Here is a 13,003-nt window from a genome sequence, read left to right as displayed (position 1 = left end):
CGAAACGCTAAGTGTTTAATGAATCGCTAAGTACTTAACGAAACGCTAAGTATTTAACGATTCGCTAAGTACTTAACGTTTCGTTAAGTACTTATGGTTTGCGATGGTTTATGTATTTGTTCTTACATTTTTGTTGTTGTTCCTTTTGTAGATGGTAGAAACCACAATTCCTGAGTTTCCTGGTCGGATTTCTTGGAAAAGCGCCCTCTGCCTGAAGAAGATTATTATGAAATTTGAGGAAATGGATCTTGTGGAGAAGGTGTATAATACCCAATTCAGATATATATTCTCAGCGCCAGTGTTGCAGTTCTGAGGAACTATTGTACATCACATGTTGCTTAGGAGGGAAAGTTCAAACTCCAAGGAGATAAATTTCAATATCATTGGGCAGCAACTTGTATTTGGTATGAAAGAGTACGCCTTGGTGACGGGCCTAAACTTCGAAAGGTTTCCTGAGGTGAACGAAGAACAATGTCGAGGTTGTCCACCTCTGTCAGTAAAATATTTTAAAGGGAAGACGAGAGTAGTAATGCAAGAGTTGGAGACTGCTTTTTTGAAATGCAGAGATAAGGAAGATGCATGGAAGATGGGGCTGGTTTACTTGATTTTCCAGTACCTATTTTTATTTGACCCAAGGAGGGTGGTATTTTCAAAAATCCTCCACATGGTCGAAGACGAGGAAACTTTCCTCTGATTTCCTTGGGGGAAGGTCACCTTTAGAGCCACCCTCAAGGATTTGAACAAGAACATGAGACATCTCAGTCACAAATATTATCAGAAGAAGAAAATGATTGATGATCCTTATGCTCCTTTTGCTTATAACATTTATGGGTTTGCACTGACATTTCAAGTGTGGACATATGAGGTCATCAAAGGCTTTGTCCCTAAATTTGCCAAAAAGAATGAGCTTAATGATCCTCTACGCCCAAGGTTGTTAGTCTATCATTCCAACAGGAAGAATACCTTGATCGAGATAAAGTCTGCCCTTGAGACCACGGATCTAACTAAGATGGAAGAGTCCTCCATGGAGAAGAGGTTATACAGTGGTGAGGACTTTGAACAAATAGACGAGTCAACTGATGAATTTTTTGAGGAATTTATAGAAGGGAAGTTAGTCAAAGAGGATTATGATGAAGTGGAAAGTGAACATGACGATGAACATGAAGAACCTACTTCCAAACCAAACACCCGGAAGAGAAAGACTATAATTAATCTCAAAGAAGCAGTAAACCTGAAGAGAAAGCTTGCTTATGAATCGAGTCCTGCCAACATTCCTAGTCCCCCATCCACGACTAGTCCTGGATTACCTCTAACATCTTCTGTTGGTTGTAAATGTGAAGAGCTGAAGGAAGAGGTAAGAGCGCTGAAGGAGGAGCTCATCAAAGAGGTGAAGGAGGAGCTCAAAGAGATGAAAACAACTTACGAAGAAACTCAAGCACATCACAAGGTTTATATTAAAAAGTTGGTTATTAGTATTTTCGAACAGTTATTAGCCAAATCCAACCAAAAGATAGTCATGTTAATAGCCAAATTAGATAATATGGAGGAGGAGAAGAAGAAGAAGAAGTAGAAGAAGAGCAAATTGGACAAGAAGGACAAGACTGAGGTAAGATAATAAAACTTGCCGATTCGTTAAGTACTAAGCGAATCGCTAAGTACTTAGCGATTCGTTAAGTACTTAGCAATTCATTAAGTACATAATGATTTGCTAAGTACTTAACGAATCGCTAAGTACTTAACGAATCTCTAAGTACTTGGCAATTGTTGTTCATAACTGACCACAATGTTGTTCTATTTTTGCAAGAAGGGAAGGTGGAGGAGATGAAGACGAATGAAATGGAGATGAAGGATGGGAAGGTGGAGGAGAGTGTGGATGCAAAGGATAAAACTAAGGTAATTTATACTTAGCGAAGTCAATGTTGTTTCAGGGAGTAAACGTTGACCACAATGTTGTTCTATTTTTGTAGGAAATGGAGTTAAAGGATGGGAAGGTGGAGGATAGTGTGGATGTAAAGGTGGAGGAGAGTGTGGATGCTGTGAAGGTGGAGGAGAGTGTGGATGTAAAGGTGGAGGAGAGTGTGGTAAAGGTGGAGGAGAGTGTGGATGCTGTGAAGGTGGATTGTGGGGAGAATGAGAAAAATGTGAAGGTGTATTGTGGGGAGATTGAGAATGATGTGAAGGTGGATGGTGGGGAGATTGAGAAAAATGTGAAGGTGTATGGTGGGGAGATTGAGAATGATGTGAAGGTGGATGGTGGGGAGATGTTGCTCTCCGATATGATGCAAGAAATAATTGAGAAAAAGAAGGATAAGGTCAAGGTAAAGGTTGAGAAGGTTGAGAAGGATGCGAAGGATGGGAATGATAAAGTCAAGGTCAAGGTTGAGAAGGATTCGAATGATGGGAAGGATAAGGTCAAGGTTGAGAAGGATGGGAAGGTTGAGAAGGATAAGGTCAAGGATGCGAAGGATGGGAACGATGATGATGATTTCCAATTATACAACACTCCACCTAAAAGAGGAGTTCCAAAAAAAAAGAGTGAGGAAGCAGAAGAAAGATGAAGACTACACCAACCCTTCTTTGTCAAAACAGTCAAAGACAAATGATCCATTAACTATCAATCCCCTTCAAAAATTTGATGATGAGTTGTTGGTTCAATTAGAGAATTGGTTGAAAGATGAAGCCACCAATGATCAGAAAAAGACTGTGTATACTTGCGAAGCACCAAAGAAGTTGTTTGTTAGAGTTCTAACAAAGTGCACAAGGCTTAAAGATCCTGTAATTCTTGCAATTCTTAATAATTCATTAACTTATTCTAAGGTGTTTGATATATACTGCATTTTCCCCCATTTTGCAGGAAGTCGACGCATTCCGCCACTTGTTGCGAAAAAGGATTGCGCAATATCCCAAGACATATAAACATTCTAAAGTATCAATAGGGGATTTCTTATTAGGAGATAAGCTGAGGCGAGAACACCCGACGTTTAAAAAAGATCTTGAAAATTATCCAATAGTAGATGAATTTGATCAGTACTTCCTAGGTGTGGACCATAGACATATGCCAGAATGCGCATCAGTCGACGATATTTATGTGCCTTTGAACATTGGCAACAAGCATTGGGTATTGTGCGTCGTTCGTCTACAAGATAATCACATTGACGTTTATGACTGCGACTCGAGTATTTATAGGAATCTCGATCCATACTTGAGACCTTTGTGTGAGATGATTCCACGATTATTTGCAATGGGAGCCACTGATGCTGAGCTACAAAGGTTTCCTAATTTCAATTTCCAGAAACTGACATATAAAAGGTTGCCACACCCAGCCAAAAATGCAGTCGCTAAAGTAGGGGAAGTCCCTAGAGCAGCATAGAGTGGGGATTGTGGTGTATTTATGCTTATGTACATGGAATACTTGACTGCTGGTTTAGGTGTAGAGAAGGTGACCTCCAATGAAATGGAGTTTTTTAGACAAAAGATGGCGGTCCAGTTATTTCATCAAATTATAGAACCTTAGTTTGTATTGTAATCTTGTATTTATTTTTGGATAGAACTTGACTGGTGCTTATGTATTGTAATCTTGTATTGCTTTTTGGATAGAACTTGAACTTAAGTTCCATTTAATGTTAAAATATTTGTAGTTTTAATTTAGTCTGGTTGGTTGGTAGTCTGTTTCATACCAAATAATTGAACATATAATTAAATGTACATAAATCATACCAAGTAACTTTAACTAACTTTAACTTTAACTTAGCGAAATGCTAAGTACTTAACGAAACACTAAGTGTTTAACAAATCGCTAAGTGTTTAACGATTCGCTAAGTACTTAACGATTCGCTAAGTACTTAACGATTCGCTAAGTACTTAACGAATCGTTAAGTACTTAACGATTCGCTAAGTATTGATCAGTACATAGATAAACTAGATACAACAAACAGAGTACAACTTATCCCAAACATAATACAACTTATCCCAAACATAATACAACTTATCCCAAACAGAGTACAACTTATCCCAAACATAATACAGCTTATCCCAAACATAATACAACTTATCCCAAACATAATACAACTCATCCCAATCAATCTAAAGGCTCATACTGTTGAGATGATGGCTCGTGTTGTTGAGAAGATGAGTCATAATGCTTAGATGATGATACTTTTGCAGTAGATGGTGCAGGCGTGACTACTTTGCATGTGGCACTATTATGTCCTAGTCCAGCACATGAGCTGCATCGTCTCGGGGCCTTACGTACCTCACCTTGGGATGACCTACGCTTTGTTTGTGGGTGCCCTTTCTTAACCTTAACAGGTGGTTTTAGACATACGCGTTCCTTGATCATTTCGGGAATATCCCAATCGTCTTCATCACCAGAAGGGTAACATGTCTTTGCATATGCATTCATCCAAGATTCAGTTGTGTAATACCTGTCAGAATGGAAAATAAAACGATTAAACAATTGGTTAAATAGATTGAACATGTGAGCTGAATAATACTTTGAACAGAAGTCATAACAAACCAAAGTGCGGTGACGGGCAACAGCCATTGCATGCGTACAAGGAAGACCAGAAACTTCAAAAACCCTACAAGTGTAGTTCATGTCTTTCAAATTGACTTTAAAATGAGACTCATTGTCATGCACATAAAACTCGAATCGGTTAAGCGATGATACTGTATAGAATCTGGCCTTCTCGAATCCCTCACGTAATAACTTTTCATAAGTTGGAGATAACACTTCTTGGTGGTTGAACGCTCTTTCTCTTCTCTCATTAAACCAATTTTGTATTGTCAATCTTAAATACTCGGCCATTGAGGAAATGGGGTACTTTCTGGCTTTCCTGCTCTGACTATTAAAACTCTCAGCGTAATTGCTTGTGAGTTGATTGTATCGCTTATCGGGGAAAAATGCTCTACTCCATCTTTGAAATCAAATTTCTTCCAAATAGGCAGCAATCCTATGATCTTTCACCCTTATCTTGTCAAAAAAACGATTAAACTGGGGGATAGTGTACGCACGAGAGGCCATATCAAACTCTATATGACAATTATCAGTTTTGAATTTCGCCATAATATTCATCTTTATGTGATATGTGCACGCACCGTGGTATGCTTCTGGAAAAATAGCACACAAGGCATTGGCGATGCTTGGGTGTCTATCGGATACGAAGACGAGATCATCAACTAATCCAATTGCTTCTCTAAGTTTTTGCATAAAATAAGTCCAAGAGTTATTATTCTCTGAATCAACAACGCTGAATGCGACAGGATATAATTGTTCATTCGCATCTAATGTAATAGCCACCAATAGTTGACCTCCCCCCTTGTGCTTAAGAAAACTTGAATCAACACACAATACGGGGCGACAAAAGGCTTTGAAACCCCTAATCGAGAGGCCTAAGGACATGAACATATACTTGAAGTGGCCGAGCTCGTCTGTCTGGATGTCTGTTATGGTACCCGGATTATTCTTCTCCAACATGTAAAGGTATGAGGGTAATTTTTCATATAAATCCTCTACCATTCCTCGCACTGCCATTAAAGCCATTTCCCTTGCCCTACAAGCCTTATTATAAGTCAAATTTATCTCATAAGTTGTCTGCATGTCTTCAATTATTTTCTTAGGCAAGTGGTTATGGTGATGGTCCATGTACTTACTCTTCACGCACTGCCCAATAACCCATGGTGGTGTTTGCATTTTTTTCTCTAGCCTCGACAGAACTGAGCATGAGTGTTCTTGGTCGAATTTCCGGATCTCAAACATCTCAGATAATTCACCTTTCACGGCACGCAATCTCCACTTGTATTTCTCATCCAAACATTTCACATACCAAAGATGTTTTCTTGACTTCTCCACTTTGAATTCAAAATGATTAGTCATCGCATATTTATATAGCATCAGTTGTAGTTCTTTTTTATTTTCAAACAAGGCACCGACTTCCAATACGGTTTTAGTAGTTAATGACAATGCAAATGAGGGGTCTGTCGATGATATGTCTGTCGGTGATATGTCTGTCGATGGTGTACCAAATGATGATCTTCTTGCACTACATGGTGTACCCATTGATGATTTTCTTGCACTAGTAAGTGTACTCGTTGATGCTCTTCTTGCACTATGTGGTGTAGGTATTGATGCATGAAAGTCCTGAGTAAGTGGGATGTGAGGCAAAGAGTTATCTCCGGCTTCATTACTTTCAACAAAGACATCCGAGGGTACAACTTCTAGTACAATTTTCTGAGTAAATTGTGGTAGTATACTTTCTTGAGTTGGGTAGGTAAGTAGTGGTATCTTTTCTTTAGTAAATGGTGACTTATCTACTATAGAGACACACAATGGTGACACAGTTCGACCCAAAATCAAGCGTGATAAATATATGTTCAAATCCTCATCTTCTTCAATAAAAACAGGTCTAGGATTTGTGATATTCGGAATATCATATTTCACTTGCAGCACTAAATCATATGTAGATTTCTGCACGTTAAGTCTTTCATGGATTTTATCAATTAATTCAGCATAACGAGTACTTTGGGGGTAAATCTAATGTTTTGATTGAAGAGGCATCAAAATACAATATTCCATTAGCATCAACTTTCCACTCTCCATTATAGAAAACGAAAACTTCGGCTGCAAGAAAAAATAGAAACGGGATAATTAATACTAATACTGTGAAATAGAAAACCTTCGCGAAACGGAAAGTACATCGCGAAATAGGAAGTATTTCGCGAAACGGAAAGTACTTCACGAAACGGGAAGTATCATCGGATGAAACCCTAAACAGCATAGTGATTCGAAAATGCAGAAACGAACAACAATAAACTTCAAGTACATAAACTTACCAAGTGGTACAGTGCTCGTGCTTGTCGTGGAGCTCATTGTGTGTATCGTCGCCGCTTACTGCCGCCGCCGGCGAGTTTAGAGAGAAGGAGGAGAAGAGCTGAAGGGAAGAGAGAGAAGGGAATAAAAAAAATGGCTGGATTATATTATATAGTAAGGGTATTCTGGACTTTTCACACTGATTCATTTCGCGAAACGCGAAATCCCTTCGCGTTACGCGAAAAAGGTAATTTCGTCCAAAAAAAATAAAGTGGTCACCAGAACAATTTCAATTAATGGGTGACCACATAGGCAAATGACCCTATTTAAATTATTTGAAAGAAAAAAAAATAATAGTTGATGGTAATTTTAAGAAAGTATAAAAAGAAATTGATAAAAGACTTAAAAACAAAATATTAGTATATAATAATAAAATAATAAATAATAATTTAAAATAAAAGATATTTTAATATTTTCTGTTAATAAATTGTGTGATACAATATAAATATAAAAGAGTAGAATGAAATGTTTTTTAGATTTAGTTTATTGAAATAACTCAAATTGAATAAGGCAAAGTATTTTTATTAAAAAAAATTATCACTTCATTAAAATTATTCTCAATTATTATTATTTTTTTTCTAGGTTATTCAAATAAGGGACAATTCCTTGTCTACAAATGTTTCAAATAATTTTCCTATATTACCATTTTTATTTTTTTCCAAAATACTTAATATCATCTCTAAACCTATTAACAACTCCATTAATTATCTTTTTGTTTCTCTAAACCGGTTAATGACGGAATTTTATTTTATAAATATAAAATATAATATATATATATATATAATGATGCTTAATTTTTAAAGTGTTCGAATTGCCGGATTGAGACATTTGGTTAATTTGGATATATATGTGAGAGTAAATTGATACTTTGGTAGAATTGTGGATTGACCCGCCCATAAATTTAAAACAATTAAAAATAAAATTAAAAATGTTATAAATATGTTTCAAACTTGCAACCTAACAAAAAAAAATACAACCTTTTACAAACAAGATTAATAAGACTTTATATTTTAAATTTAACACCAAATTTGATGAACGCGGAACATTTTAACAATATAAGTTCAACTTTCTTAACTAATTAATTTATATATAAAATGTTAAAAAAAAAATCTATCACATTTTTACCGTAATTTTTTTCTAGATTTTATACCATTAACACGGATTCCATGCTAGTTAAAATTAATAATACTTCATTAAATAATTAAAAAAATATATATTATATTAATATATAAAAAATAAAATATGTTAAATAAGAGATGGATACTAACCATAAGTTCCTAAGTTCGAGTCCGTCAGACGACAAATTTTGCGTCTTGTTAAATGGTTAAGTGTATTTGCGAACTACATACTTAATCTATTGTCCTATTTTTATCCTCTCTTCTAGTCTAGCGGCAATAAGAGGTGGATATTAGCCATAAGTTCCTGGGTTCAAGTCTGTCAGTCAGTAAATTTTACGCATAGTTAAATGATTAAGTGTGTTTGCGGGCTATATATTTAATCCATTGTATCATTTTTTTCATCCCCTCTTCTAGCCTAGCGGAAATAAAAGGTAGATACTAACCCTATGTTCCTGGGTTAAATGTTTAAGTGTATTTGTGAGCTACATACTTAATCTGTTGTCCCGTTCTAAAGTCTTATTAGCCTAGTTCGTTAAAGGGTTATATTTGTTTTTGTGTTTGTGGGCTACATACTTAAGAGGTGGATATTAACCATAAGTTCCTAGGTTCGAGCCGTCAAGCGGCGAGTTCTGTGCCCGGTTAAATGATTAAGTGTGTTTACGGGCTACATACTTAATTCACTGTCCCAAAATAAAATATGTTAAAATAATACACATATTTATTTAATTTTATAAATATAATATATATAATTAAAACTAAACATATTAATTAAATTATTCAAATAAATATTATAAATTAAAATAAAATACTTTATATAGAAAATAAAATACATAATTAATATTATATAAAATAAAATGAGTTTATTATATCGCAAATTTCGTCTTATATGTCCTTCTTGTCTAAATCGTCCACAAATTCTCATTTTTTTAGGGTTGTTCATTTCAGTTCGAACATGCAAACTTCAACTCCTTTCTTTTTTCGTCTTCTTCTTCATGTCTACATCGACAATGAGAACATCATACATTTCACAATTATTTACAAATTGAAACGTTCAATATGCTCGATTAAAAATGGGTTAAACTCATATTTCTAAATTGAGTAATGATATATACAGCACCTTCATATAGTACCCACCTCATTTGGCGAACAAGAAAGAGAAACTAATTTTCTCTCTCTTGTATTTTTTTAAGATATATTTTCTCTTTTTTTTCTTCAAATGAGGTAGGTGCTGTATGAAAGTTTTGTATAAGAGTATTCTATGAAGGTGTTGTATAAGGGTGTTGTATATATATCATTACTCTTCTAAATTTCATAACGTGTTTGATAAATTGTGGCATCAATATACTATTTCACTTTATGTAGCATATCAAACAACCTGCCACAATATGTGAACATGGAAAATTATATCGACTCTATTTTTCACATGAACACAAATCTCTATATAAATTTTTTATTTTCTATATAACGTATTTTTTTTTTAATTTTTATATAAAATATTTTGTTTTAATTTTTATTTAATGTATTTTATTTTAATTTTATGTAATGTATTTTAATTTTAGTATATAATATTTACTTTTAGTTTATAATATTTATTTGAATGATTTAATTTAGTATGTTCAGGTGTAATTATATATATTTGTAAGCTCGTAAAATTCTTTGTGCGTTTTTTTTTTTTGGAAAAGTTCGAGGTTCGAGAAGTTTAAACCTCAGTTTGCATGTCAGTAAAAATGTCGAATGGCAATAAGCATTTACTATTTTTGCATTAGTTTTTTACTATTTTTATAATAAGAGCGATAAACTTAATAATAAGGCGTTAAAAAACAGTAAAAATAATTATTTTTAATATATTATTTATTCCAATGCGAGCATGCCTTTATAAACTATTCTTGAATTTTTTTTTTGCATATCATGTAAATGAGAACTTTATGAACAAAATATACTATCATCAACATAATTATAGTGTTTGTGAGACGCCTTGTTGTTTAAGAAAAGAAAAGTATAGTGAAAAAAGAAAAGCTTTTGATTGAATAAAAATAAAGCACACCCGGTGGGACTCAAACCCACAATCGCTTGATTAGAAGTCAAGCGCCTTATCCATTAGGCCACGGGTGCTTGTGTTTATTTTTTGTTTTAAATTATTTAAATTACAAAATAAACATGTTTTAACATTGAGTTAATGACTTATGACAAACATTAAGATGAATAACTTGTCTAAAACTTTCTATATTTTGTGAGGGGAAATAAAACTTTATTAGTCAATTTTAAAATTATGAATATATTTTCCTCCCCTTCTTAAATAATAAGTTTATAGACGACCTAAAATTTAGGTCTTATTTGATTATCATTTGTTTAATTTTGAAATTTCTTCGTAACTAAGAGATTTTTTAAAATACTTGACCTCTATTAGAAAAACAATATAATATATATATATATATATATATTAAATTGTGATTAAATTTAATTTAAATATTGATGAATTTCTAAAAACATGTGAAAAAATGACACTTACAAATGCCCTGATATAATTAAAATTTATAAACAAAATAAAGACATTTATGACGAGCAATTATCTAGAAATCGAGCAACAATAAATTTATCTTTTCTTGAAGAAAAGTTAGTGAAGTAGATTTTCAAAAAATGCGAGTGAACGAGAAGATTAGAGGAGAGGTTAAAAAACACATGAACACAAAACTTATCGTGAAGTATCCATAATGAGTCACTAATATTTGGGAACAAATTTACGTTATCCTGACTTGGATTGAAACCCATCCCAAAACAAATTTTATAACGTGACATTACTCAGTAATTTCCTAATTTTTTTAATCCAATTTAATAAAATATTCTCTTAGTTTTTCTCTTTTATTTTCTTAAGCCCAACTCAAATATTTTTCAAACCAAACATAACTTTCTTAGATTTGTCATTGTTAATATTGTATCCATACCGAAGAAATATGAAAAAATCAGAGTTTGTATGCAATATCGAGATTTGAATAAGGAATTGCCCAAAGACGACTGTGCACCACCTCTCAACACATACACATTGGTTAATGACATGGCCGAACACAAATTAATCTCATTAAATACATTAACATGGTACATTTAGATCTTGAAGGTGCGAGAGAACAAAAATTAGATTCCCTTCTTCGAGCAAGGCACATTTTATTATTGAATCATCTCGTTTAGACTAAAGAATGTTGGGGCTACCTATTAGAGTATTAGAAGGATGCAACCTATATATTAAATGAAATGATTTATAAAGTGATTGACGTCTACCTCGTTGATTTGTCATCAAGTTCAAAAAGGGACGAACACTTGTGCAACTTGGAAAAAATCATCATATATATCCAAAATTATGACAAGCGATTGAATCCATAAAACGGGAAATGATTGGATTCATGATAACCCAAAGAGAAAAATCAATTAGATTAAACAATGTAAATAATTAATCCATATTAGTTGTAAGTAAAAAAATGAAAAATAAATCATTAACATATCATAATTAAAACAGACAAATATATAAAAGAGTTAATATATAGAACAATAATTTGGTGTCATAAATGGTATCAAGATTGTTGTGATTTAAATTTAATATGAGAGAAATTTCATTTTTTAAATCCACTCATGTATAGTTATATCATTCTGACACTATTCATGACATCAAATGTATTCTCTCTATCATAATTACTCTTATACAAATAAATACTAGAGAGCCATAAATGAAATAAAATGTGCAAGAAAATAAACACCTAAGAAACAACATTGAAACAAGAATCTTAAAATTATGAGTTCACTCTTAAAATCATAGGATTTTATGATTAGAGTATGATAAATGCTTAAGGATGGCAATATGTAATTGTATACCTGATACTCGTGGGTATCCGATAGTCGGGTTCGAATAATTTTAATAGGGTTCGGGATTGGGGTCGAGAATGAGAAGTGTAAAATATTACCCGATTGGGTTCGAGGTCAGGGATGGGGTGTGCGAAACTCAAATCCGATACCCAAAATATTAATATTAATAATATATATATATATATATATATATTAAATTTTAAAATGACTTTTCAAATATCACATCATTACCATCATTAGAAATTTACAATAAATATATAATTTATGATACTCATATCCATACTCCACTCTGAGATATTTTAATTTATCTTTCTTGTAACTCTTAATCTTCATTTTATTTAGTAACAAAATATTTTCATTCTACTCACTCTTCACTTTTTATTTTTAAATCTAACAATTTTTTAACTTTTTCCAACTTTCTCTATCGCTTTTGTTGAATCTAATATGTAATAACAGTAAAGTTGTTATATTTTTCAACTTTTATAATATAACTATGAAATGCAAGTAATATTTTAATTTTTATTTTTAATATTTAGTATATTTAGAAAATAATAAATATAAATTCATATTTAATCGGGTAATGGGGTATCCGTTAGAGATCGGGTACCCGACGAATCGAGGATGAGATGCAATATAGAGATACCCATCGGATTCGGAGTCGGGTAGTAAAATGAAAATGAGATTCGAGGATGGACACTTCAATACCCGATGGGTATGGTATCCGTTGTCATCCCCATAAATACTAATGAGTCTACTCTAGATAAACTCTAGCTATTTGAATTTACAAGAGTAAAATTTTATGATTTAAACAAGTTTTACTAGAAAAAAAGTAAATTTATGTTTAAATGATAGAAAAGTTATTATTTATTTAAATAAATAAATTAAATTAATTTAAATATAACTTTTTATATTATTATTTATTTATTATTATTATTATTTAATTAGTTTATATTTAAATACATATAATTAATAACAATATATAATTAATATTTTTTAAACAAAGTTTATAACTTAAAGTAAATTTTGGTAAGACATTCATCCTCCATTTAAACTAAATTCTCAATTTTGAATGTGTTAGTGAAGCTCTCCAATTAAATAAATGGGTTGGAGGTAATGATGGAAAAATTTGTTAAACCAGGGTAAATTTAACGAAATGACCTGAAAA

General features: G+C 32.7%; 1 protein-coding gene and 1 non-coding gene across 2 annotated transcripts; one reads left to right on the top strand and one right to left on the bottom strand.

Annotated features, from left to right (window-relative positions):
- Positions 1-1,842: 1,842 nt before the first annotated feature.
- Positions 1,843-3,370, top strand: LOC124935155 (probable serine/threonine-protein kinase kinX). Its single transcript, XM_047475608.1, has 4 exons — positions 1,843-1,893; positions 1,968-2,535; positions 2,660-2,775; positions 2,855-3,370. The coding sequence occupies exons 1-4, from the start codon at positions 1,843-1,845 to the stop codon at positions 3,368-3,370; spliced, it is 1,251 nt and encodes a 416-aa protein (XP_047331564.1).
- Positions 3,371-10,025: 6,655 nt separating this feature from the next.
- Positions 10,026-10,098, bottom strand: TRNAR-UCU. The gene has a single exon. It is a non-coding gene; the product is annotated as a tRNA-Arg (tRNA).
- Between the last annotated feature and the right edge of the window lie 2,905 nt (positions 10,099-13,003).

Source organism: Impatiens glandulifera, chromosome 4, assembly GCF_907164915.1.
Source record: "Impatiens glandulifera chromosome 4, dImpGla2.1, whole genome shotgun sequence".
In the NCBI taxonomy this organism is placed as follows: Eukaryota; Viridiplantae; Streptophyta; class Magnoliopsida; order Ericales; family Balsaminaceae; genus Impatiens; species Impatiens glandulifera.
The sequence above is the reverse complement of the archived record's forward strand: the minus strand, read 5'-3'. Positions and strand labels throughout refer to the sequence as shown.

Coding starts and splice junctions, on each gene's coding strand:
- LOC124935155 (XM_047475608.1), top strand. CDS start 1,843: ATGAAGGATGGGAAGGTGGAGGAGAGTGTGGATGCAAAGGATAAAACT. Junction 2,536..2,659: donor AGGAGTTCCAAAAAAAAAGA/GTGAGGAAGCAG, acceptor TGGTTCAATTAG/AGAATTGGTTGAAAGATGAA. Junction 2,776..2,854: donor GCACAAGGCTTAAAGATCCT/GTAATTCTTGCA, acceptor CCCATTTTGCAG/GAAGTCGACGCATTCCGCCA.